Raw genomic sequence first — 27,562 nt, forward strand, 5'->3', positions numbered from 1 at the left:
GTCAATAACCTTCGCACAAAATCATTGCAAGAATATGGAAAATATGGAAAGTTGAATAAGTAGATATGCTAAGTGCAACACACTGTCTTCTCCCTCTCTCCTCATATTCCTTTGTGGAAAATAAGGAAATACACCAAACAAGATATCCGGAAGCAGAGCCTTCCAGCTCAAAAGGAAATAGGATCATATGCAATAGAAGTTAATCTTTATTTAGCGAACAGGCCTACTGCCACCCGAGAAATGTCTAAGAGACAGGAAAGTTGCTACACACTGACTTACATAAATCAAGCTCATTTTATACAAACCTCAGCTTCAACTGCTATTTCATATTTGGACTTCTTGCCTGGCATAGTTCGAATCAGATCCAATAGGCCATCTTCATCAATAATTTTTGTCCCCAAAGCTGCTGCCTATTGATCAAAAATGTAAATCATTAAAACCATATTCTAACCATTACTTTCTGTTAAAAAATATATATATATATGTATGAATGAATGATTCTAGGACATCTTAATAGATGAAAAGACCACATTGGTAAATTAGATAATACTGGAATATTTTTGAAAAACATCTTCATAAAAAAGTATCATTAAAAAGAAAAGAAATGACAGACGCATCCCCTAAGAATGGTAAGCTGGCACCTGAGGTGTCATATTACCACTTTTCTGACTTTACCTTTTCCTCTCCCCTAGAAAAGGCAAAGTCACTAGGGCCTAAGTCCAGCTCTTCATTCCCTCTCCCAGCATCGCTCGTCTGACAGACATTCTCTCCCACCCTCTTCCCTGCTAACAGAGCTCCAATCTGTCCATCTCCAAGTGATGAGTTATGATCGCTCTCAGGCAAGCATGAAAGTCCTCACTTACATCACTAACTGGCCACGTGACAGCTCTGATCAATGAAACTTAGGTGAAATTCTATAAGAGGTGTTTCTACGAAATTTGTAAGGCCAGCCACAGCTAGTATGAAATCTTACCACTGCTCTCTTTTTTTCTGCTTTGAATGTGCACTTGAATGCCTAGAGCTGCAGCCACCTTGCAACACAAGGCAACACGCACAAAGACTAAAGCTAACACATAAGGACGACAGAGGCAGAGAATGGAACGAGCCCAGCTACATTACTGCGCCGCTGAGCCATGCCCAGCAGCTGCCTACCTTTGGAATTCTTGTTAGGTAACAAAAGAAGTAGCTATTTGTTTGAACCACGGTTAGTATTCTGTTACTTGGAAATAAACACAATCCTACTAACACATCCAAGAGTTCTAACAAAAAACTTTAAGATGGAGTCTACTCAGTCATACACAGGAACACTTAAAATGAGAAGAAACAGAAAACTGCATTTGCTTCTATCTTCAAAAAAAGATTTAAATTTAAATTAGAATAGTACACTGAGAAAGTCAAATAAACAGGAACTATGCTTTCAATTAGAAAACCAAAATCCTGGGATTGAAGCCAACAATACTTCTAAGAAAAAACAGTCTAGGAAGAAATTACTTTTCTGTTATTTTCTTCTCTTAATTCTGTATAAAGGGCATTACTACAAATGGTCGTATCAAGAGCCTGCCAAACAAGCAGGCTTTTTTATTGTATTGAGAACACAGCAGCACCCACCTTATCACTCTTGGACTGTCCGCTATCACGACCCATGACAAGGTAGTTTGTTTTCTTGCTGACATTTCCAGTTACTTTTCCTCCATAACGTTCAATTAAAGACTTGGCTTCATCTCTTTCAATGGACTCCAGCACTCCTGTGATTACAAATATAAGGCCTTCCAAGCAATTTTCAGCTCCCTAAAAACCAAAATGTTCAAGCAGAGAGGAAATTACATGGTAGTTTTCCAAATGACTATCTGGCATCAAAACTGCAGTAAGTTGATTTTTCTCATTTGACATCATAAATAATCTCGGCATGAAAAATGTGCTGGAAATTTACAGTAAATAAGCAGAACCTAAAATCAAATCATGAGACATTCTTATGTAGGCTAATATGTAACAAACTTATAAAACCAGCAATGAAAAATATATATTCAATATGGTTAGCGAAGCTTATTATAATTATCTATTCATACTATTTTCATTTTTTAAAAAATATTTAAACTACTAGTTACTTTGTATAACTTTAAGTAAACTACATGCAATCCTTCAAAAGAAATTCTTGGTATTGTTAAGGAGGGAAAATTTCAATTCCAAAAAGCTGAACGAGTTTGAATTCCTGCCCTTCTCTCTGATGTTTGCCCTATGAGAGTATATTCAACAACCTGTGCATAACTTAAAGGCAAGATTATATTATCTCTCGGTTGGAAACATAACTTCAAAACACAAAAGACACTGGCCAAAGACAGCAGGATAGAGAAGATATTTAATCTTAACTGGAACTGTCTATAATTATAGACTTTAAAAAATTTTTGCAATGGTTCAATAACATGATACAACCAAGTAAAATGAAAATTATGTAAACCATTCCAAGTTACTCATTATCCTTTACTAGAGAATCGAGATCAAAGCAGACTTAAAATAGGCCTGACAAGAAGCTAAACAAAATTTGAAGACTGCTGTAATACAAGTTCAACCCTTCTCCATCCAGATGAAGACCCTTTCTTAAGAGGAAAAATAAGTATGAATCTGCTTGGAGGAAAAAGGTTTGACTGACAACATCTCAAGGTCCCTGAAAGCCTTATGACTCTAGGATTGAAATGATCAACACTACAGGTACTTAAACTCCTCTCACCAAATTCAAAATAACCTTGTAAAACTACATGCACGCCCCTATCCCACACCCTAAACCATCTATCATCTCTTGAGCTATCACCCGTTGTGGTTCTGAGGATCTTTTACTCATCCAATCTCAGCACTTCTAGCCACCGCTCTAAAACTCTCACTGTTGAATGACCTGATTGCCCTCACAGCCTTATCTTCACTAAAACCTGACTATTCCCTAAGGCCACCACTTTGCCTCAAGTCCTTTCAAGCAGAGGCTCTCACACATCTTGCACAAGAGGCAACACTGGTGTCTTCCTCTAGTGCCCTATACAACCACTAGCCCTGTAGGCTTGTTCCCTCACCCTCTTTATTATGGGAGGCACTAGTCCTCACCTGCAGTCTGAAGGTCTTCCCCTCCACCCTCTTAGAAATCTCACATCACATTTGACTATGTTTCTCTTTCTGGTGTATCTTCAATCTCTCCCTTTCGGGTAGATCTATGCCATCAGCAAAAATCACGCTTTAAGTATCTCTTACCTTAAAAATACTCATATTTCCCCCTAAAACCCATCTTCCACTTGTAACTAAATGTTCTCTCTCTCCTTTGCCCCTTCACAACCAAACTTATCAAAACTATTATCTGCTTGTGCCACCTCCATTCATCTCCTCCCACTCACTCTTCAGCCCACTTCCACTAGGCTCTGCTTCCACCACTCCATTAAAACTGCTCTTGCTAAGGCGATTAAGGACCATTCATGATATTAAACGCAATGGACAACTGTCAGTCTCCTCTTACTCAATTACCTTAAAAATATTCTCTCTTTCCTTTGCTTCTGTGACACAACCCTTATCAGGCTTCCTCCTATATTTGTGGGTTCTTAGTTTCCTTCTGGGTTTTACCTTCCTCTACTTCGTGAAGAAGCTAGGCCTAAGGCCCTCTTCTCTTCTCATTCTGTACTGTTTCCCTTCAAACATTATCTACATGCCAATAATGGCCAAGCTTTTAAATCCCATCTTGAATTCTGTTCTGTGCTCCAGTCCTGCATAGCTCTTGTCTACTCAATATCTCTGCATGGATATCTCACATACATCTAAAGCACAGTATGGCCAACAATGAACTCATTAACTTCACAAACCAGCTCCACCTCCAAAGGCATCGGTATCCACCCAGCTACTCATGTGATAATGACGAAATCATCCCTGATTCTCATTTTTTCTCAACTCCCCCCTTCCAATGATCACCAAGTCCTACAGATTTTACCTTTTCCGTTGAAACTACTTCATTTTTCAGCACTTTCACCGCTACTACCCTAGACAAGTCTCTATTATTTCTCACCATCTCTCCAAATTGATCTATATATCTATTCCTGCCCCCTCCGTTGCACTCTAAATACTCAGCAGCCAGAGTGTTCTTTTAGAAATGCAAATCTGGTCACATTATTCCCCCACTTATGACTCCTTCTCTTACGCAAAAGTCCTAAACATTAGGCCCTGCAAGATGTGGCCCTATTTACCTATTTGCTTACTCTCGCCCCTTGGTCACTATGCTCCAACTATACTGTCTTGCTTTTAGTTCTTCACACATACCATTAAGATCTCTTACCCCTCAGGGACATCACACATTCTGGTCCCCCTGCCCAAATCATGGCATCGGAGCGCCTGCACAGCTGGTTAAATCCCTTTCATTCTTCAAGTTTCCATTTACATGTCACTTATTCAACACCCACCCCCCCCACACACCCCCCACCGCAAGGCCAGGTTCCTCAGTTATATTCCCAAAGAGTACCCTGGATTCTTCTCTAATGACGCATATATCACAATTATAATTAAATAGTAATTTATTTAAGATTTCTTTCCTGAGTTAGACCAAAAGTAACACGAAGGCAAAGAGCATGAGTCTTGTAACTGCTGTATGTCTCAAAGCCCAGCCCTACTGGGGCTACTTGTTAGAGGAAAATTTTTCTAAGTATCAAGCAGTGATGCATAATATGAATAAATACCCCAAATTTGTAAAAATGGTGACTGAAGCTTTTCTATTAATTATAACTATGAATTTCCTGCTGCTGTCGACACAGTGAATACATCCTGGGCCCACAGGCCAGAGGCCCTGAGAGGGTGGCAGGCCCTCTTACTACTCTTACCTTTGGAATTTCTTTGGAACCCAGAGCTTTGGGACCTTCTCGATTTAAGTAACTTCGATAAGCTTGATAATTAGTGCGTCTTTTTTCAGAATCTTCAGGACTTACAGACTTTAGAAACAGGGAAATGAAATTGAACAAAGTTATAAAAAAATCCATGTAAAATTAAAAATACGCACCAACACACATTAAGTCACTTCTGTGTTTGGCCCCGAAATTAACATTTTTAGCTACATGGGTCCTCCCCAATCTACAAATGTGTGGCTTATAAACATCCCTGCATCAACACTAGTCAACCCTTTCCACTCTAAATGCACATACCTCAGGACAGATTTGAGGCATCCACCAAGTTGCTAGCCCCAAGAAAAGAAATCGAACGAGCGTATTTCAGAGCTTCATTTGTTTTAAATCCTATTTCAAAATATATCCATGTGTATTTTACTGGAAACATAAATTTTTTCCCAAGTAAACCTGATGACACAAGAAGCCATCCCATGTTTACCCTATAACTTTGCACACCCCTAACACAACCTAAATGACCCTATACCTCTGGGGATATAAGCACTGCAGTCTGAGAATCCGTATAAACAGCTAACTCAAACAAGGGGCAAGCTTTATTCTAAAAAGTAGCACATTCTGTACACCACCATTCTTCTTTCTAGGTTTAATCTCTCCTACTCAATTTATCTCAGGAGGTCTTTACCATGTGTATGTCTCAGAAAATCCTGGGGAAATTTTTCAAATTATATATCCCTGGACTCACTCTAACTTTCTGATTCAAAAACTACTGTAAGATGGTCTCTGTTGCTTTCCCTACTTCCTATTTTACATTGTTTTTAACTTGTAAGCCATCTCAAATACCTTTGAGAGTAGATGAAATATTACTTCTATACAAAGAAATGATTTAGTCAACAAATGGGCAAGTTATTTTGGTTATGAGTTAAATGGTCATTACAGGCTAGTTCTCAGCATTCATATCATATGAGCTTAATAAAATCCACCTGCTCAGACCACATGCCTTGGGAAACCATATTTTTAACAAGCTTCGCAGGAGAGTCCAATGCATATCAAATTGAGAAAATTATTCATTTATAACAATTCTATGAAAAAAATAATGCTGAATTATAAGCACCTTATAAAATAACTTTGAAGCATACACATTTATAAAGTCAAAATTATCTGACCCAAATAGATTGACCTTATTAAACTGACGTTAATGTTGTTAAAACTGCTTAAAAGTTCTCTGAATCATTTCTATTACAATTTTGAAAAATATAGTGGAGAATAACAATATCATTTAAAGATTTCTTCTCCTTTAATAAAAATCGACAAGCCTCTGTAAACTGAACACGTTTAGGGTACGTGATGAAAACATTTATTCACCAGGTAAGTATTTAGTGAAGAAAAATTTGAGACCAAAAAGTTCATTATTCCCTTTTGCATATTTATGAGCACTGACCACAAATAAAAAAATACATCTTGAAATCATCACCATTTCACTGCGCTGCACTAAAAAATGATGGTAATGAGCAGTTAGACAGACATTATTTGCTTTTAATTCTAAGGGCCTAGGAGGTCTATAGGAATTGTGGTTTCTCATTGTGACTCTAAGGTGGTTCCAAATTAGAGATGCTAAGAAACCATTTACTTCTCAAACATACATTGAAAATAGAAAACTTCAAAAAAACCATTCTAAATTATTCCACTTTTCTTCCTTTGAAAATGATTTCAGTATCACAACATTGTTGTACAAGGGCAAAAAGGAGCATATTCAGGCCAAATACAAATAATTATTTTAATAATAGCAAAAACTTATGTAGCACTTATTATGTACCAGGCTTTGTTCTAAGTGGTTTTACATATTATCCGTATTTTACAAGTGAAGAAACCAAAGCAGAAAGAGGGGTAGTAACCAGACCAAGGCTACGATCTGAAACTGATTCGAGTCCATTTCAGAGCTACCATGTTGTTATACTGCCTTTTTTGGCTTGAGAAGGCTTGAGAAGACCTAAATTCAAAGCTGGCTCTGCCACTTACCAGCTGGATGATACTGTAAAAGTTACTTAAACTCTTTCAGCCCATTTCCTCATCTTTAAAAGTTGAATAATAAAAATAAATAACTCACAGAGTTGTGAAAATTACATGTCATGTCATAGGTTTTAACACAATATCTGATACAGAGTAACTCAATAAATATTGGCTAATTTAGCTGTATCAATAATCTATGCTCTGCAACAGCATCTAAATAAGATTGTATCTTAAAAGTACTATAATGACTTAAAAAGTCAGAAAACAACTTAAAAAAAAATCAAACACATATCAACACATAGCCCCAACGTGATACACTTTTGGAAAATTTCTACCTCTTTTTTAGCTGGAGAACTTTTGGTCTTCTTAGGAGTTTTTGTCTCTTTCAATTCAATGGCATTTTCTTTTCTTTTTGAGGACATAGGCTCTGTTTCTTTAGAAGAACTCTCTTCTTTGTTTTTCAAAAGCGTCAGCTTGGAACTAGCTTTAGGAGAAGTTTTTCTTATTTTGTAAGGTGATGACTTGGAATGCTGCTGAGATTCTTTTGAGCTTTCACATTTAGTTTGCTTCTTAGGACTGTAGTTCTTCCTTTTATCCATAAATTGTTCTGTTTTCACTAGCAAGAAAAAATTATGACTGTTGTTTTTAGAAAATGATATCCCATATCAAGATTATTTTTTCATTTTTCAACTGAGTATTCTCAGTAACACACAATATCATTGGTGATTTTATAACATTTATATTAAGATTTCAGTTCTTTGGTTTGTACGACATTTATTTTTAAAACATTTGTATATTACATCTTTGTATAACCAGTTCAAATAAAGGGATCTGAATTTTTAAATATAAATTACTCATTAATTGAAATAATATAGCAGTCTTCATCTAAGAACATGGGCTTTATTTCAGATAATCTTCATCGATTTGAAATTTACACAAAGAAAACTCACTGACTAGAATATATCACATAATTTTATTTGTAATATAATCTGAACGTCCCAAATCGTGACATTTCAGGACTAAAAGGTACTGTATGGACAGATTTACTTATAGGGTTAAGACCATCTATACTAGCACTTTGTTATATGCCAGGCCCACTAAAGAAAAACCTATAACAATCAGTAAGAGTTCAGATGACCTGGACAACTGTTGGTGAACTCTAAAAGCATGAAGATCTAGTTCTTTGTCTTCATATATTAAAGCCTACATGTTGCACTACACTTAAAAATAAACATGAAGCCAAAAGTTGTAATACATTTTTCACAACAATTATACAGCAGATAGGCATCCTGTGCCAGCTAATATCCAAACAGCTTTCAAAGTTTCTAAGTAGAATATGCTCCAATATTCCTATAAAATAATGTGTACCTAATAATATAAGGCAATTACTGAATAGAATGTTTAAATAAAGTTACCAGATATTTTCTTCTATAAAGATAAACATTCCAGCTTACTTTTTCACCCCTAGTATTACCTTTATAAGGAGATTTATGTTTTTCTGTTTTATGTAAATTGGCTTGGACAGATGAAAACGTTTCTCTCTCTTCTTGGTCCTTGTGAGCCTAAGAAAATTTTAAGTGTTAAATGTGACGAATAATAGGAAAACTATTATCACAAAATATATTGTTAAAATTGACCAAAGTTTTAATTTCGGTTTTAATTTTAAGATTAAGGGCCACTTTCCAAAGTAACAGGACAATACAATAAATTTTTATGCATTCATCTATGAGATTTCTGGGGCAAATAAAGCAGGTTCTATTATTTTTAATTTTACAGATGAGGAAACAGATTGAAAGGGTATAAAAAATACAACTATAAAAAATTATTCCAGTTCTTCCCAACTTATGAGTCTGGAAATGGAAGCCTTGTTTCTGCTTCTTTCATCGTAATTCTCAAGCTGTCAGCATTATGAGGTTAAAAACTAAAAATCTAAACCCAAAAAGACTAAATTAAAAACAATCTAAAGTTTAAAAAAAAAATGAGAGCACTTTCTCAAAAGAGAAAAAAACATCTATTTTCTCTCTACTACTCCCTCAAAACTCCATTTTACAAAGAGGTCACAAATTGGGGGGTGTGACACAGTATTTTTTTAAAATAATGATTTGAATGTCTTTAGATGGAGTAAGGCTTTTCAAATGACAAAGTTCCCACTACCTCTTACTGTCTTACATCTGACTGCTGTAAAATCTTTTTAAATAGTCAGATATTGATACTGACAATATTAACAGAATGTGATTCAAACTAAATAAATCTAATATTTTGGAGATCAAGTGCTTGAAAATAATTTTGATACTTTTAAAGATTCCAATAACTACATTTGGTATCATTTGAGACAGCCCGAATAAAGTTAACTAATTAGAAACAGCAAAATTGTGCTTCCCAGAAAGATATTAATTACCAGTTATTAAACTTTAGGTTCCATAGGAATCTTTATAAGCATTATTCTTGAAAAAGTTCATAGGAACCCCTCTGTGACAGAGAGTAAGTAAAAGATGCAATTCATTGTTTTGTGAAGAAAGGTTCTGAATGGCTTTGGCTCTATCAACCTCCTTTTGGGAAGAATAAGTTTCTCAATGAGCTTTTCCAAAAACATTTTTTATAAATTAAAATAAGTTAGCTTCTTTCTAGAAGAGTTACTCATGTTTGTATCTCCAGAGCCTAGACTACAGAGGTATGAAAGGGAACACAGATATGTACTATTTATTCAGAGTGCAAATAACCCAGTAAAAACGCCACCTTTTTGTTCTTAGGTTCTTCATCCAACATGGCTAATGTTCTAGCAAACTCTTCATCTTCATGCAATTGTCTCTCCAGCTGCAAAAAGTGTCAACAAAGTGAATTTGTTTGTGCATATGAAAATTTTTAAATGTTTGCTTCGTGATACTTAGAAGAAACTAGAAAACATTTTTCAGAAAGTAACTTTTGGAACTTTATGACACTTTTCCATTAAATATTGGCAGTTAAGTATCACAGGTTTGTTTCACTAAGCATATTAGATTTCAAAAGAAATATTTCTAGTTTTACAGGCATGGTAGATAAATTGAGCATATTTTTAAAGCCATACTTCTCACTTACAAAGTTTGAAATCTATATATTTTTTCTTACTAGTCCTAATATAACCCTTATAGATCTATTATTTCTATTTATTTTAAACTCTAGAAAAAGCTTGGAAAAGAATCTCATCTTAATAGAAAAACAATGGTCTGGAGGGTACAAAAAAGAGTGAATCTAAGAAATCAAGAAAATTATATGTTTTCTTTGCATACGATAGTAAGATACACATAAATACAACTATCCCTTATATCATAGAACCATTTTCAACTACTAATTCGAATGTTACGATTTTTGAAAATTTAAGTCATTATACCAGAAGTTTTCCTAATATGCTGTTAGCACACATTCTAGTTAACTTTGCTGTTATTTTCAATTATTTTCACCTGACGCAAAACGGAGCTCTTCCTGAAAGAATATATAGCAGTGGAATACATTTCTCTTTATAAACATTAAATGGTTTTATGTTCCCTGATAAAATGACCTAATGCAATATCGAACAAAGTTATTCAAACAAATGAAAGGACCTCCAAAACCACCCAATCCTACAAAGACTTGGAAATTGGCATAAGTCTGATGAGAATATAGTAACCAAGCCTTCTGTTTATAAAATGTACTAACTTAAGCTACACAGAACTACAAGCATGCCAGACAAATGCACATCAGTACATTCTCTGCTATCTAATATTTCTTTCCCAAAACTGAATTACTGAACTGCTAAAAATAATATGAAAATCTTCATCATAAAAAGGTCATTCAAACTCTAAAACTCCAGTGGCTCTGTAAGGATTTCTGATTGAACTTTGCATCATTTTTACAAAATTTCATACTATGTAGTATGCTTATAATAAGGAGGATTCTAGATGTTTTAGAATAGGTGTCTCTAACCCCCAGGCTATAGACTGGTATCGGTCCATGGCCAGTTAGGAAACGAGCCACACAGCAGGAGGTGAGCGGCAGGTGAGTGAGTGAAGCTTCATCTGTATTTGAGCCGCAACCCAGCACTAGCATCAGCACCTCAGCTCCCCCTCAGGTTATTAGGCATTAGATTTTCATATAAGTACTGGTCCCTGGTGCTAAAAAGGCTGGGGACTGCTGTTCTAAATGACAGAACAGAAGAAATTTAAATATTTCCATTAGAAATTCATATTGGTGATTATAGCATCATTAATACAATGTTTAGCATGTAGATGGTGTTAAACATACTGTCCAAATACTGATTTACTGATTCAGATTACTAGACACACACTAAACAAATAAGCAAAGAGGTGAAAGTGAGGGGGAAAAGAGAGGAAAAAACATTAGGAGTATACTTAGGAATGATATCATCAGTCACTAACACCCTAAAAGTTCTTCATCAGAATAATAAATTACCCAAACGAGATTCTAAAAGAATGTAATAGAAATGAAAAGATAGGGAACTGTGATAAAGTACTGCACCTGGTTTGGAAAGGGTGGGGTATGCCTTCTGTATCTGGGACAGAGAAGGAGAAGTCGGGTCCCTAAAAATTACTTCATAATCTTACCTAGGCCATCCGTTCTATCTTGAGTTGTGTAAATACTCGGTCTGTAGTTTATACAATTCAGTATAATCAATTAAGATGGAAAAAATGTTGAAAACACAAACTATAAACTGCCAAATAAATAAAATGTGGACAAATCAGATATATTTCAAGAGACTGGAATATTCTTCTCTCACAACATGTCAAGCACTAAAATGGGCACTGATGTCACAATAGTTGAGTGAGACATACGCAGCCCTGGAGGGTGCAGTTTACAGCTTATATATAAGAAGACACTTAAATGGCAATTGTAACAAGTGTTAACAGTGGCTACAATGGGGCATGACGGAGTCTATATAGAAGGGATTCTATTAGTTTAGGAAATATGAAAGTGACACTTAAGCTAATACACGAGAAAGGTATTCAAACAGTAGGTACCAATGTCTGCAGCCTCTGACAGAGATGAATACTCCTCCTTGAAATATTTTTTTCTTCTGGTTTCCATAAAGTACCAAATTCTCATTTCCTTACTTCATTAGCAACTCTTTTTTCTCCCTTGTTGGATCATCCTCCTCTTCCTGACCTCTAAATGTTAACAGTGCCCCAGAACTCAATCCAGATATTTCTCAATATTTACATTCTCTCCCTATGATCTCAGTTACATAGATTTTAGATATCATCCGAACGCTAGTGATTCTCAAATACACATCTTCAGCTTAGACCTTGCCCGAGTTCCAGATTGAACTATTGAACCACCCACTCCACATCTCCATTTCGAAGTCTATTTGGGTACCTCAAGCTTAACATGTCCAACACAGAACTCTTGATTTCTCTGCACCAGTGTTCTAGTCTTAACAAATGATATCACTATTTGTTCAGTTGCTCAAGCCAAAAAACATGGAACCTTCTTTTCCTCTCATACCTTTCATTCAATCTATCAAGTGACAACTTGAAGGTCATACTTTCAAAGCCCACAGATTATGGCTGCTTCTCACTACCTCTTCTCATTACCACCCTGGTGCAAGCCGACGTCATCTCTCACCTACCTTACCACAACAGTCTCCAAACTGATGTGCTTTTGCTCTTGCCCCACCATGGTTTATTAGCCTCACGGCAGTCAGAATAATTTTCTTTTAAGATCATTAAGTTATGTCACTTATCTCTTTAATACTCCAAAGGCTTCTCATTTCACGGAGACTAAAATCCAAAGTCCTTACCACCCAAGTCCTTTTGGTAGGTACTAAGAACCTGTTGTGACTTACAGGATTTGCTGCTGGCCATGTCTCCCAACTCATCAAACTCAAATACGTCTACCTCCGGATGCTTGCACTTGCTGTTCTCTGTTTAGAGAAAAACTTCCTCCAGGTAACCAGCCCCATGGCTTGCCATTATCACTTCCTTTTGTACCCCAATATCGCTTCCTCAGGGAGATCTTCCTACCCCTCTATTTATGATCCATAGGGATATGAGTACCCTATGGATCACCCTAAAAGTATCTTAGAAAATTTTTTTTAACTGCAATATCCTTAACACCTAGAACTGTGCCACTTACTCAGTAAATGCTCAACAAATATTTACTGAATAAAAATATAGGTTACCACTCAAGACAGCACTCTGAATTGAAAACAGATTTAGGGATCATCAGCATATATATACCCATTAAAGTCAAAGACGTAAATGAAATTGCCCACATTGAAAAGAGATAGGACCAAATTAAATTGTTTTAACTATATTGATGGTGGTTCCATTAAAAAAAATTTAGCAAGAAATTTCTAAATAAGTTATTATCCCATTCTAATCATTTGTCTTTTATATAAAATTCAGATTTTTATATATTAGATTTTAACTTTTTTTTACATATAACTCTTACAATGAGGCTCAATCCAAAATGAAATTAGAACAGTCTTGATTGTTTCCCTGGGGAGACTAAATAACAAGTCACAACATCATGTTGTTAATGATAGCTAAACAAAATGGCAATACCTCTGCATCTTCATCAAGTTGCAATTGCTTGGCGATAGTTTCATCATTTAACCTGGAATCATCTGCATTTTGTGAAGGCTGTATTTCAAAGAAAATCAAGCAACATCAGCATAAACCTGTAGCTAAAAAATAAGGTGCATTTCCTTCACTGTAGCTGATTAATTACATCAATGAGAGTTGAATTTACCAGTAATGGATTAGTTTGTCTCAGTGCACACCAGCCAGAAAATCGTGTTCATAGTAACACATGACCACATCCAATTTCCTAATGAGCAAATATTCCTCAGAGAGATAGTTCTCACTCACTTCTACTGAAGTGTTCAAGGGAAGTGACAACAACCAAAACCAAACCAAAACAACAAAAACACTTGTAGACTAATGTCTTGGTTTCAGAAGTAGTTCAGAACACTGGCAAACCAATATGTGAGAATGATTTTATTGTCCTATGGAGGCACTAATGAAATCCACAATTACCGCATAGCAGGCTTTGACTCAGGGGGCTACTTTAACTATAATTTATCTGTATTTCTTTCACTATAATTTATCCATATTTCTGTTGCCTAAATTTCTAAGGAAAAAGGTGACTCCAACATCAGCCAAAGTAGAGAATGTCAAAAGTATCACAGATAGGCTATATATATAAGTTATGTACTTATAACTTCATTTGGGAACAAATTTATTGTCCAATTTTGTCGGGCTGAGGTCAATGGCAAAATGAATTTGCATTCTGAGCATTCAATGTCAGTACATTTTATCCATAATCATAGGAAAATTATTTTCATCAATAAAATATATTGACCTATTATAACATCCAAATTTATCCTGTTATTAATTAATAACGGTGAATGGGGACAAACTCTAAACATTTTTGCTTGCATGCAGAACACTCACCTCTTTTCTTTTGCTTGCCACCATCTTCTTATCTGATCTTTGGACACTTCCAGTTCCAAAATAATCAAGCACTGATGTGGGGGTAAGTTTTATTGGTGATAGAGGCTTATTCTTGGTCTTAATGTTTTCTTCATTCTTTTTCATGTTTGTTGCTCCAAGGTAACTATTTGTAGATCCTCCATTCTCTTTTGATTTAGAGGCTGCCTTCTTACACACGAAGTCATCTTCATCATCTTAAATAAAATATAACCAAATATTCTTTGATAAAACATCATTCCACTTATATAAAGCAACCACTTCTACCGGCTTTATAAAAAGTGCCAAGAGCTATGGAATGCTAACAATTTTTTTCTTCCCATCTCCTGAATTTGAAAATCATCCTCACATTTACCAGTGCCAGGTCTGTAACATATTATTTCTCCCAGTTACCACAGAAACATATTTACTTACTCATGTATTCAACAAATATTTACTGGGTACCCATTACATGCCAGGCATTGATGACACAGCAGTGAATAAAAAAGACAAAATCCCTGCCCTATGGAGCTTGGGGTCTAGAAGAGAAACATATAAACAAATATAGACTGTCAAGTTGTAAGTGCTATGAAGAAAAGGTAAAACAGGAGGAAAGAATTAAAAAGTAATGAAGGGCACTCTTTTAGATAGGGCAGTGAGGGAAAGCCTATTTGATAAGCAGCATTTGAACAGAGACCTGGAATGAAGATACCTCAAGCAAGAAAGTTCAGACAATTAAAACTATAAGTGCAAAAAAAAGTGTTAAGTGAGTGCCTGGAAGTCATTATGACTGCAGTACAATGAAGGCAGTACGTCACACAAGAGTTAAGATGACAGAGATAAGAACCAAATCCTGTAGGACTTTCTAGATCATAAAAAGAATTTTAGGTTATATTATAGAATGGGAATCCACTGGAGAATTTTCAGCGGAATAGTGATTGATCCAACTTAAATGTCCTTTAGAGCACACACTGTCGAAGGGTAAAAGTGAACGCAAGATGACCATTTAGGAAGCTACTATAATCCCAAAAGAAACGCTGAATGAAGCCTTGGACTAGTGTAGTATTTGCACAGAAGATAAAACGTTGCCAGAGTCTGGCTATATAGTGAAAGTGGACTATCCAGTATCTAATCAAGAGAAACATGTAATTCATCTAGGACTTTAAACACTGTTTTGTTACATTTTATCTATCTAAAAAGTTTCCATAAGCATCTGGTTTCAAAATTCTCTCAAAGCATTCATGACAATGCTTAGATAATTAAAGATCCCAAGAAGGTACCTTAAAAGAGCTTGAGTGATTTGGTTCAGCAATTCACAAGAGAAAAACCTTTTGCTTTGGCCTAATAACAACCTCTCCCCAACCTTCCCCCATCCCCCGAAATCTAAGGCAGGTGAATGGAAATTTTAAAAAGTTTTGGAAAACTCAGATAAAAATCGAGAATTCCAGCTTATACTAGAAAAGCAGGAGCTCTGGGGAGAAAAAATCCATTCATAAATCTTTCCAAGCACATCAAGCTTGATATACTTCCTAGATCTCAGTTCAATCCCTATGTTAACAAGAGTTGGAAGACTAGGTTTGGTCACTCACATATCTACCTGTTTTCCCTGCCTGGCAACCAGTCCTCCTCCATCTCTGCCGAAGGTGGAAAGGTACCTGATTCAGATGGCTTTGTAAAGGTGGGGAACATGATCTCATTCCACTTCAGTAAAACAGCCACATGAATCACCCATAACAATCCTAGGAACCACTGAGATGTAATCTTAAACTCCTTTCCTTTTCCCCAAAATAACAATATAACAAATTAATGTATTATAGAAACCCAAAGAGTTTTTGTTACAATTTATGGCTGGTCTATTTGAAATCGCTAGACTCGGTTAAGCTGTGACATAACAAAACCAGTAACATTCTACAACAAACTTTTCCACTTAGCAATCAAACAAATTATGTAAAGTATCCTTAAAAGATTCAAAAGAAAACAACATTGCTGATATTCTGGCTTTAATAAGAAAATAAAACAAAATAAGAAAACCACAAAACTGGAGCACCCTAAGTATAGACAACCAATATATCTCTCCTCAAGGCACTAAGTGCAAAATTAAAAGCATATCTAGCGTATGTAAGATAAGGCTTCTAACCTTATCTGAGACCTTATTAAACTATATAATTTTTACTTGGTTTGCTTTAACGTCAACATCTGTACTTCTGGATGGGAGGGATTCTCTTATTGGAGAAAGAACAAAATTGAATTGTCTCTGTGAAATGACAGCCTTCTACTCTTTTTTCTCCACCTTTATAAATGTCCAAAGCACTAACATTCCATCTCCACTACACTTAGCCATTAGCAGTATGACAGAAAATCCCAGAACTGAGTGGACCAGTGAACTACTATGTTTTCCTGTTATAGTTCTTCCTTAATTACTCAAGAACTTCCTTGCTACCTAAAATATTGTATCTGTCGTTAAGAATTTAATTCAGACAATATCGATCACTGACTGCTATGTGGTATAGCCTCAGAAAAGGAAAAAATAGTATTGTAGATATTTGCAATCCCTAGCTCAACCCTTTCTCCAGCAATCTTGTAAATATTTGCAGGTAATAGACTAGCATGAAATTTAGTGAGATCAAGAATTTCTAAGGGTATCAGATTTAAAGGACTGTTGGCAAAGGTATAGAGATATGGGACTACCACATACATAACAGTCGGTGATAGTAAATGTTAAAAATCTTTATGGGGGACAATCTTGCAATATGTATCAAAACCTTACATATGCATACTCATTAACTGGAGCCAGTAATTCCACTAAGAATTTAATAATAAACAAACACGAATGAGTACACAAAAATATATGTACAAAAATGCTTACCACAGCATTGATTCATTCAAGAGTATGAAGAACAGACGGCAAGAAGGCAAAAAAAGATGAAGAAAAAACTAAAAACTAAGAGATTAACAGTTTAGACAAAAAAAGACAGCCTCAAATTTAACATGGACACTGGATATAAAAGTAAGTAAATACTGTTTATAAAATGGAAAAAACAACCAACCTAAATATCTATTAATGTTCAACCACATAATCAAATTCTATGTGGCAATAGAAAAGTATAATTTATATCCATATTTACTGACATAAAGGCTTAAATGACAAAAAAAAGTGACATAATGGGATGTTTAATAATTTATATCTATTATGTGTGTATGTGTATATATTCACAAAGATTTTAAAAAATCAATAAAAAGTTAATTTTTATCTATGGACAGGAAATTACATATGGGTGATTTTTCATTTTTTTCTTTCTATGTTTTTTATCTGTATACTTTCTTTTTATTCTCCATCTAATATTTTACAACAAATTGACTACTTTCTAGAAACTCTCTGACCCTTTATCTTTGCGAGACAAAAAAGACTCGGCTTTGGTTTCTCCTTCCTCGCCACTTTTATTTTTGCATACTTCTTTCATATTTATCAGCATCTCTGCTTATTCTGTCACCAGAATGAGAGACTTCATAGTATCTTTTTACCTAATTATTATTAATAATAGTTACAATTATTGAGCATTATACTACATGCCACATTCTACTGTCTCTAGAGTATGGCTTCTGAACCAGCTGTCTTAAAACCCCTTTAGCCTTTCATATTTCAAAGGTTATACCGATACATTATTGAGAAAGAAGGCGAAAGAGGCCAAGGATTAAAACAATGCAACTAGGAGCTTGCAAAAGTCATTCAGCAGGTGTTGCTGTGAACATTTCATGCAAAATAATTATTTTAGGATCCTAAGCAATGTGTAGAGATTAATATTGCAAATAAAGTTATGGTTGTTTTTCTTTTTAACATTTGTCCTTATTTTCTAATGAGCCTAAATTTGTTCTTGCTTTGTCAGAAGCCAAAGGCAAAACATGTTCTCCTCTCCCCAGAAACTTGTAATTAAATAATGAAAAATAAATCTAAGTCAAATTTCTGAGATCTATCTGGAAATCGGGTGCAACCGAACACTCAGGATCTCTCTCTAGACTGTCTTTTTATAAAAACACTATTTATAGTTATTTATATACAACAAACCACATCACCAAGTAAACTAGCATTATCCATCATATAGCAGAGGAATTGCCTGGGAGAGACTGGTTTGCTATTCTGTTAGATACATTCATTTATTTGAAAGAATAATGAATAAAAGAAAGAAAGAATGTGCAGGTCCATATAAAAATCTATTTATAAGCCAAGAAGAACAAATTCTAATTCTGAAGTTCATACTGCTCAAAGTTTGGGGTTCTGATCTTTTTTCCTTTGGTCAGGACCACACAGAAACCAAATTAATGGAAACCATGCTATGAGGGAGATCTGGTTAGAGATTAAAAGTAATTTACTTAGCAAAAATTAAAAAGGAATATGAGTGCTTAGAGCCTTTTTCTACTAAGTTCCTTTTCAATACTTCCTTGAGTCAAAAACCCAAATTGTCATTTTGGTTTTGTCAAGAGAATGAGATGTTGTGCCAAATCTGCAATAAATATCTGTTAATTAAGTGGATGGCAGAGAAACTATATATGTGGTGAATCAGACATCCTATACTTCAGAATAATGAAATAAAACTTCTAACACTCTTCGTCTTTAATCAAGAAACTAGAGATCTCTTGATTCATTACCAACAAATCCTCTTGGAATCAAATGGAGTCAGTTATATTTTAAAAATAAAACTATTATATAATTTGTGAGGTCTAGTGAGGTAGGTGAGCAATGATAAATGAGAAAATGCCACTTCATTTCAAGAAATACTGTTCTCTTTTAAGTAATCATAGTCATTGTGAATTGCCCATTTATTGTTAAATACATTATATTGCAATGAAGCATAAACAAGCATGTTCACATCAATAATCCAACATCCAAAATTAGAATGAGAAAAATTAATTTCATAATATTAACTTCTACGAAGAATTTTAAAAGAATGAGTTAAGGATCTTTCTGTATTTAAAGAAAGAAGACAGCAGCTGAGGGAGAGGGGAAGGAGGAAGGTAAGGAAAGAGAGAAAAGAAGGGAAGTAGGGAGGGAGTTGAAGACATTAAATTACAAAAAAGCAAGCTGCAGGAATTTTTCAGTAAGATGCTACTCAAATAAATCCATGTATATACGTGTACATATGTGTGTATATATGACTTCGCAAAGGTGACCAGATCTAAGAGGGGGGCCTCCTAATAGAAAAGTTCAATCGCACAATGTACCTGAGCAGATATTTAACAATAAAACAAAAAGGTTAAAGAGCTGACCTGCCACTTGCCATAGTGAAGAACTATCTTAGCTTACCAAAAAATTTCACAAGTAATATGTTCACATCACTTACATAATGTCTTTGACCATTTGAACAACTTTATCATATATAAATGTCTCAGAGAACCTACAAAGCTCTCTGTGGGCTTCTTTTGATTTTCTTTTTGACCATCTACTATCATATGTATCAGGCACTGGGTCTGGCCCTTTCGTATACATCGCCCCATTAAGACTTCTCAATAAGCCCATGTAATCAGTGTTTCTGCTTTACAGAAAAGGAGAAAGACTCACTGAGCTTGAGACCAAAATCACATAACTGTTAGAAGAGAACCAAGGAAGCACCCTCCAGGCTGGGCTTCTGACTTTCCAGTCTCAGCTTCCTTCTACAACACACGGAGTTTCCTTCTTGCTTCATTCCCTACTCACTGACCAATTTATCTAACATGAGTACCTTTACCTTCTCAAATAACGGCCTGTCCACGTAAGCAAAGTTTTATTGTTACTCATATCTCTGAAAACCTTGGCCTTTATCTGCAAATTCCAATAACAATAAAACTTTAGGTTGTATGGTATGTGAATTTTATCTCAATAAAGCTGTCATTTAAAAAAAATATATATTAAGCATGCTAATAACATCAACTCTTCACTTATCCTAATAGTAGTAACCATGGATAGCATAGCCAAATGAAGCCCATAGTAATCCAAAATCTAATCCATAACTCATCTGTGAAAATATTTACAGACCAGTCCCTTACCATTGCTAACTATTTAAGACTCTCATTACTTCACTTTTAGATTACTATAAATTCCTTGACTTTCCTAATTATTGGTTCTTTACTCTTCATCCCACCATGAATACTAAGAATCTAGTAATCACTCTTTCTTAAAAAATATTTTTATTGAAGTATAATTAGTACGTTTATCTTATTAGTTTCAGGTGCACATCATGGTCATTCAATATTTATACAAACACAAATATCACCACAGTAAGTCTAGTTATCATCTGTCACCAAAGTTATTACGAAATTGTTGACTATATTCCCTATGCTATATACATCTTATGACTCCCTTGAAACCAATAACTACTTGATGGCAGACATCATAGGCCCAGGAACCACATCCTCATTCGTGAACCCTTTCCCACTTGATGGCCTTTATATAATCTTGCCCTAAACAGCCTTCAAAGAGCATGTCTTTTCATTCTCCCTTGTGCACAAGTCAGTCGGTCTCAACTTCAGCCTTTCTCTTTCACTCTCTTTCTCTCCCTCTCGCTCCCTCTCTCTCCCTCTTTCCCGCCCTCTCCCAACCTCGCCCCCCCTCTCATAAATTCTATATGCTCAAATTTATTCTAAGTTCAGTGTTCATTTCTATGACATTGAGATTTAAGAACCTGTTTTTTTCAAGTTCAGTAACACTTGGAGTTTTTAGTCATCTTTTATATCTACAGCACTTAGTATCTGGGACATAAAAGACATTCAATAAATGTTTGTTAAATATAAGTTGTAGTATGCTGTGACAAAATAATGTGGCTTTTAACCTAGGCGTATTCACTTCACTAGCAATATAAGTAGCAGAGTGCTAAAATAATAGTTTCAGAGGTTTTCCCTAGTATGAACAAATCAGTGAGGTAATCAGATGCACTCATGTCTCCTTCAAGCATATCTATGGAGGAATCACATCAACAGGCTCTGACCTTTTTATTCTGCTATGGTCACCTCTGGGAGTTAACAATGATAGAATCAAAATGACTTTATAATAAACCGATCAGAGTTTTTTTTTTTCCTAAGATGACAAAATAATTCAGGGCTCCTCCCCATAAAAGAATACTATCTATGAAATGTTTATATTATGAAATGTTAAGATTAATGCATGAATATTTATAAATGTCTTTTGCTTTTCAACCACTCGAAACTGATCAAACAGAAATTAAGTATAAAAACAATAACTTTTTTAAAAGTCAATGCTAAAATTTCTAGTGTCACCAGACAATACCAAAAATTCGGGTCACATCCGTGCTAGATTATAAATCACAAATATGAATAATCATTATACACATAGATTAGTATGACATCGGCATGTGAGATAAAAACTTACATAAAAAAGTTCTAAAATAATCCAGTATTTTAATATATGATCCAAAATAGAGCTTCAACTTATATGATTCAATACAGAGCACTTTTTTAAAAATTCCATTTTCCACAGAAAATGCCAAAAATAATTACAGTCTTCTCTTGGTAAATATAATTCAACACAGCAAAAAAGCAATTAATTCAATTCGCAGTGAAGAAGGTACATTTAGACACCAATGAGAAGCACAAGGACACACACTGCTTCTCTCTAAAACATTAGAGATCTCGAGTGCCCTTACCTGTTTCTGAAATGTATGTAACAGGATCATTCCGTATAATTTTACTAGGTTTAGGAGACAATGACAATTTTTCTGGTTCCTTTTTGGCATTTTTTACCTGCACTGTCTCCTCTGATTCTGAATCTGCACATGAGAGGAAAATAAAACAAAACTTTGAAAGAAATATAATTCAGTATGTTTTTAAAGTGGTTAATGTTAAACAATTCTTCAAGGCCCCTTGGAAGCATATCCCTTCTGCAGTTCTCACAGGTTACTTCTACCCAGTGCTAAGCCTTTGTATTAGTTTTCTATTGCCACAAATCATCGCAAACTTAATGGCTTAAAATAACACACATTTTTTATCTTACAGTCTGTAGATCAGAAATCTGATAGGAGTCTCACTGGGCTAAAATCAAGAGTCAGCAGAACTGAGTTCCTTTCTAAATACTCTAGGAAAGAATCTATTTCCTTTCCTTTTCCGGTTTCCGGTGACTGCATTCCTTGTCGCATGGCCCCCTTCCTCCACCTTCAAAGCCAGCAACACCAGCCAAAGTCCTTCTCATGCGGCCATCTCTCTGTTTCTCTGACTGCTTCCATAATCAGTCTCTCTCTTATCCTGCTTCCCTGTTCCTTGTGAATACATTGGGCCCACTCAGATAAACCGAGATTAACTATTTTGAGGTCATTTGAATAGCCACTTTAATGTCACCCATAACTTTAATTTCCCTTTGCCATGTAAACTAACAATTCACATGTCCCAAGAATTAGGGCACTTAAATACAATGCAGGACAAAATGTAAAGACCTAGTATAGTGCCTGGCATATAACTTTAGTGTCCTTCCTCTTCGCCACGCATTGAGAAATCCAGTCTCATTCTAAATTGTGTTAAATAATTAAACTTCCAGTTTCCCAAAATATGGAAATTCCTGAAAACTGAAGATACGTGCTTCTCTCAAATTCCTTACAGTATACAACAGTAAAAGATTCATGAGAAACATGCAAGTACTTTTAGAATTGAGTCAGAAAATTTGCTATCACTGTCAAAATCCTAACAATCTATAAATGCTTCCTTAGGTTGTATTTTTAAGAATTCACACAAGATGGATTTTCTCTACAAAAGGAAACCCTAAAACTTTCTGAATTCTACCATTATTTTATCATATCATAAAAGGCAAACATAAAAATTCCTGTTCCCTATCTTAAAACTATATTAGAAAAGTTTTTCGATTGTTTGTCCTATTTTAAACACAACAAAAAAGAACCAGACTGAAAACACAAAAATTAAATTTTAAATTTGTTTCTAAAGCAATATTCTAAGGCATTATTTTTTCAAGTTCAGTTTCCAAGAACCTCAGCTGGAGAGGAAGGTGACATGAATATTTTTAATAATAAATATAACATATTCAAAGTAAGTTTGAGACATGCTCTATACCATATCCCTCTCTGAGAAAATCTTTAATACATTAACATGTTTAGGCTCTGGTGAATTCTGCAGGATAGTAAAATCGTTTTCAACTTTATTTGAGCATACAGCTCTCTTCGCACAGCATCTATTACCGTCATAGATAGCTGTGTGTCTCAGAAGATCAGTTTGAAAACCTCTGTTCTAAAGTATTGAAAATAATTTTAAAACTTTAAAAGCCCTCAGAAGAAATATTACCTGAATCATAGATGACCCTCTTTTTCTTGTTTGGTTGCTTCTGTTTAGAGTCATCTTCTTTACAAGAACTATTTACCTATAAACATCACAGTATAATTAGAACACAAAGAAGCCTATATAACTTAGCTGTTTGTTTCCCTCATTACTCAGGCTCAGACATTCTCAGACAACTAGAGGAAATTCTGCATCCAGGAGACATTTTTACTTGTCATAACTGGGGAAAGGGAGGGGTGGGAGTGGTGATTTACTGGTATCTAATGGGTAGACCAGGAATGCTACTAAACATCCTACAATGCACAGGACAGTCCTACACTAAAAGAATTATCTAGCTTAAAATGTTAGTAATACCCTTTTTAGGTTAAGGAGTAGGCCAGATAATAATTGCATTAGATAGGAAAGAAAGAATTATAAAAAATAATAAATAAATAAAAGTTGTTCAGCTCCGCTTTCAACACTATCTTACGTGTAACAAAGAGTAAAAAGATGTCAGATATTACAAGGCAAGTCCTTCCAGAAAATGACAGAGATAGAAATAAAAGCTAAGGGGTTATGAGCCCACAACCCAATGCCCGTTAGCAAACTAAATTAAATCAGGGCAAATGGGACTGTTTATAATTTTTAGTTATACATCATGTTTCCAATCTATTCAAATTTTCTCAAAAAGCATCAAGACAGTAGACAGGAAAAAACTGACTGTAATCAGTTACAAGGTAGGAATGTGTTTTCAGCAATTACAATAAAACTTTGAAAACATAAAAATAATCAACTAACTGAAAGAAAACCAGATTAATGAACTATTATACTTCAAATACACCACTGAACTAAGGACAGAATTACAATCAGTTACAATAACTCAACAGTAAGAGAAGAGGGCATCCAAGAAAGAAGAGAATCACAGAAGGTGAGTCCCAAATCCTGTCAATAAACTTAGCCAAGTCTGGGGCTGTTTCCTCAAACATGTATGCATGGAACAACTCTAAGTGCTCAGTTAAGGTGAACAAAGATTTCGGGTGCTGCCCATCGCAAGGAATACAAGAGTCTGAAGTATGGCTTCAGCAAAGTGTACTGCCTGCTAAAAGAAATAACAGTTTTTAGAAGAATATAACTGAATGAAAAGTTCCTACCCTATTATTCTCATTCTCTAAGGTAAATCCAAAAAACTAGACATACAAATAGAAAATTTAACCTATGACGGTTGATTTTATGTGTTGATTTAAAAAGTGCCCAGATATTTTGAGTGTTTCTATAAGGGTGTTTTAATGGGTTTACTGTTTAAATCAACAAAATGAATAAGGCAGATTGCTCTTCCTAATGAAGGTGGGCCTCATCCAATAAGTTGAAAGCCTGAAAAGAACAAAAGGCTGACTCTCTCCCAAATATAAAAGAATTCTTCCTGACTGCTGTCAAGCTGAAACATCAGCTCTTCTTGGGTGTCAAGCCTGTCAGCCTTCAGAATGAAACCACAACGCCAGCAATCCTTGCTCACAGGCCTTATTCAGACTTGAACTACAGCTGTCCTGGGGTTCCAGCTTGCCAACTGTAGGTCTTGGTCTCTATTAGCCTCCATAATCATATGAATCGATTCTTTATAATAAATCTCTTTACACACACACACACACACACACACACACACACACACACACACACTTGGTTCTGTTTCTCTAATAACCCTTACTAATACAGATTTGTTACTGAGAAGTGGAGTATGCTATAACAGATTCCTAAAATATAAATGTGGCTTTGGAACTGGGTAATGGTGGAGGCCAGAGGTGTTTTGAGGTGCATGCTAGAAAAAGCCTAGACTGCTGGGAAGGGAATATTGGTAGAAATATTAACATTAAAGGTGATTCTGGCATGGTCTCAGGAAGAAAAGAGTTACAGAGAAAACCTCTATCATTGAAGAGAATATGTATATCATCATAAACAGAACGTTGGTAGAAACATAAACATTAAAGGTTATTCTGGTAAGGTCTTATATGGATATGAGGTTACCTACAGAAGATGAGCCTTGTTATGAAATAGCAAAACTCTTGCCCCCAAAATAAAACTTTCCTCCAAAGCCTTCCCTAACCAGAAGTCCAACACCATTCACCTGGGGATAGGACTCATCTCTATAAGCAAACTTTGGTCTTAAAGTTTTAACAACTAAAATGTGTTCCATCTCTAATTTAGGAAAGCATCAATCTGTGAATGCTGTAAGACATATTATTTAGAAATAAGTGAATACCTTACCCCTTATTACTTTTCTTCTTCCTCTGCTAAATGAGCTAAAGTTTTTATTTACTTAAGGCTCCCTTGAGTCCTATCAAGTCTAGGAACTGATTTTATTCAACTTGTCATACAATTCTAAATTGTACTTAGAAAACTGACCTTGATTTCCTTTATTCCTTTCTTTGTTTTGAATGTTTCTTCAGCAGACTTTGTTTTCTCATTCTTCTTTACTGTTTCACTCGCAGGTTTCTTGTCACTTGGGATAACCCCAAAGAATTTCCGAATATCCTAAAAGCAAGTAAGGAGATTCATAAATAAATAATAACTGCACAAAATTCTAATTTCGATTGTAAAAAGGGATAGCTCTATACACACATTGGTTTACTGAGAAATTCCATCATAGTGACATAGTTCAATCTGTATAGCAACATTCCTTTTGTATGCAAAAGTTGACTGATAAAATTACCTGAGTTAAAAATGATTTGCCTAATGAAAAGTAATATTAATTCTCAGAATTTGGTCAAAACAAGGCAAAAATAAGCAAGTGAACAACAGCATAATTATTAAAGAAGTAACAGGTGTTTATTCATCATACATGCACATACTCATCCCACCATCCCAGGCACAGGAGAAGACAGAGTGAAAGAATGTAATCCTTGCCCATGGGATTTATACTCTAGTTTGAGAGAATAACTGTCAAAATCCTGATCACTTGAATAACGAAGAACCTTGACATTATTTTCCTTTATATGGGTTTTCCAAATTCGGAAGAAAAAATGTTGCTTTTTTACAACCAACATTACAATATTCTGTTTAATTTCTCTACCCACCACCCCATGATTGATTCAAATCAATTATACTGAAACATTTAAAATGTAATTTATTATTAAAATTATTGACTTTCCTTACCCTTTCCACACATACCCTTTCCTATCCTTTTAGATTTTAGAGAAAAGGGAACAGATCTTTGAATCAAAAAGCCTTGGTTTGGATCTCTGCTTCTAGTGCCTTCTATCTGTGTGATCTTAGGCAATTTAATTTATTTGAGTCTGTTTTCTCATTAATAAAGTGGGAATATTTATAATTTATGAGGATTAATTATGCTTTTATCACAATTTTGGCTCAGTAAAAAGCTTCCTTTCTCGTCATGTATGAACTATTATCCCTTCGTATCATTGAAACCTGTCCATTTACAATTATCCCTGCTCACAGGCAAGGGTATAGGGAACAGAATAATGAGAACTTAGGCTGAATTCCAAAAAATTGGGTTCAAGAGCTAGTTGTAACTTTTTCCCTTTTCCTATCTTTGATGGTTATAATTCTAAGTTTTCAATCCTTTTTACCTGTTCCAACCTCTTTCTCTCTATTGTAGTGAGGAAAATGCCTGTAAAAGTATTTTGTCAAGTATAAGAAAGTTAACAATTTTATTTCCTGGAGCCTGGCAGTAATTGTCATGCTTTAAAATGTCAAAAACCCCAAATAAGTGTTTTATGCAAACATACACATACACAAATAGCTTTGGGACTAAGCCAATAAACAAAGCAGATAATGAGGCACACATTACAAAACTTAACACACATGTTAAGTTTTGCCAAAAAAAAAAAAGACTGACTTCTCTGGTTTCATACCCTGTTTTGTAAATTTCATATTACAGAAAAATCACAAATCTATAAATCCATCTTAATAAAATCTAGGTCTAAAAAATACTGTTTCTGTGATGAATACCTCAGCTATGATACTGAAACATTTGTTGTTAGGTACTAAAGAAGAGAGATG

General features: G+C 35.0%; 1 protein-coding gene across 1 annotated transcript in view; it reads right to left on the minus strand.

Moving 5' to 3' along the window:
- RFC1 (replication factor C subunit 1) overlaps nt 1-27,562 on the minus strand; it is a 64,732-nt gene that overhangs the window by 27,868 nt on the left and 9,302 nt on the right. The window contains 11 exon segments of the mRNA XM_016124281.2: nt 306-410; nt 1,609-1,788; nt 4,839-4,946; nt 7,199-7,479; nt 8,338-8,425; nt 9,600-9,677; nt 13,400-13,477; nt 14,291-14,523; nt 21,937-22,059; nt 23,576-23,651; nt 25,946-26,074. Coding sequence (XP_015979767.2) covers nt 306-410; nt 1,609-1,788; nt 4,839-4,946; nt 7,199-7,479; nt 8,338-8,425; nt 9,600-9,677; nt 13,400-13,477; nt 14,291-14,523; nt 21,937-22,059; nt 23,576-23,651; nt 25,946-26,074 — 1,479 coding nt within the window.

Source organism: Rousettus aegyptiacus, unplaced genomic scaffold (genome assembly GCF_014176215.1).
Source record: "Rousettus aegyptiacus isolate mRouAeg1 unplaced genomic scaffold, mRouAeg1.p scaffold_m13_p_10, whole genome shotgun sequence".
In the NCBI taxonomy this organism is placed as follows: domain Eukaryota; kingdom Metazoa; phylum Chordata; class Mammalia; order Chiroptera; family Pteropodidae; genus Rousettus; species Rousettus aegyptiacus.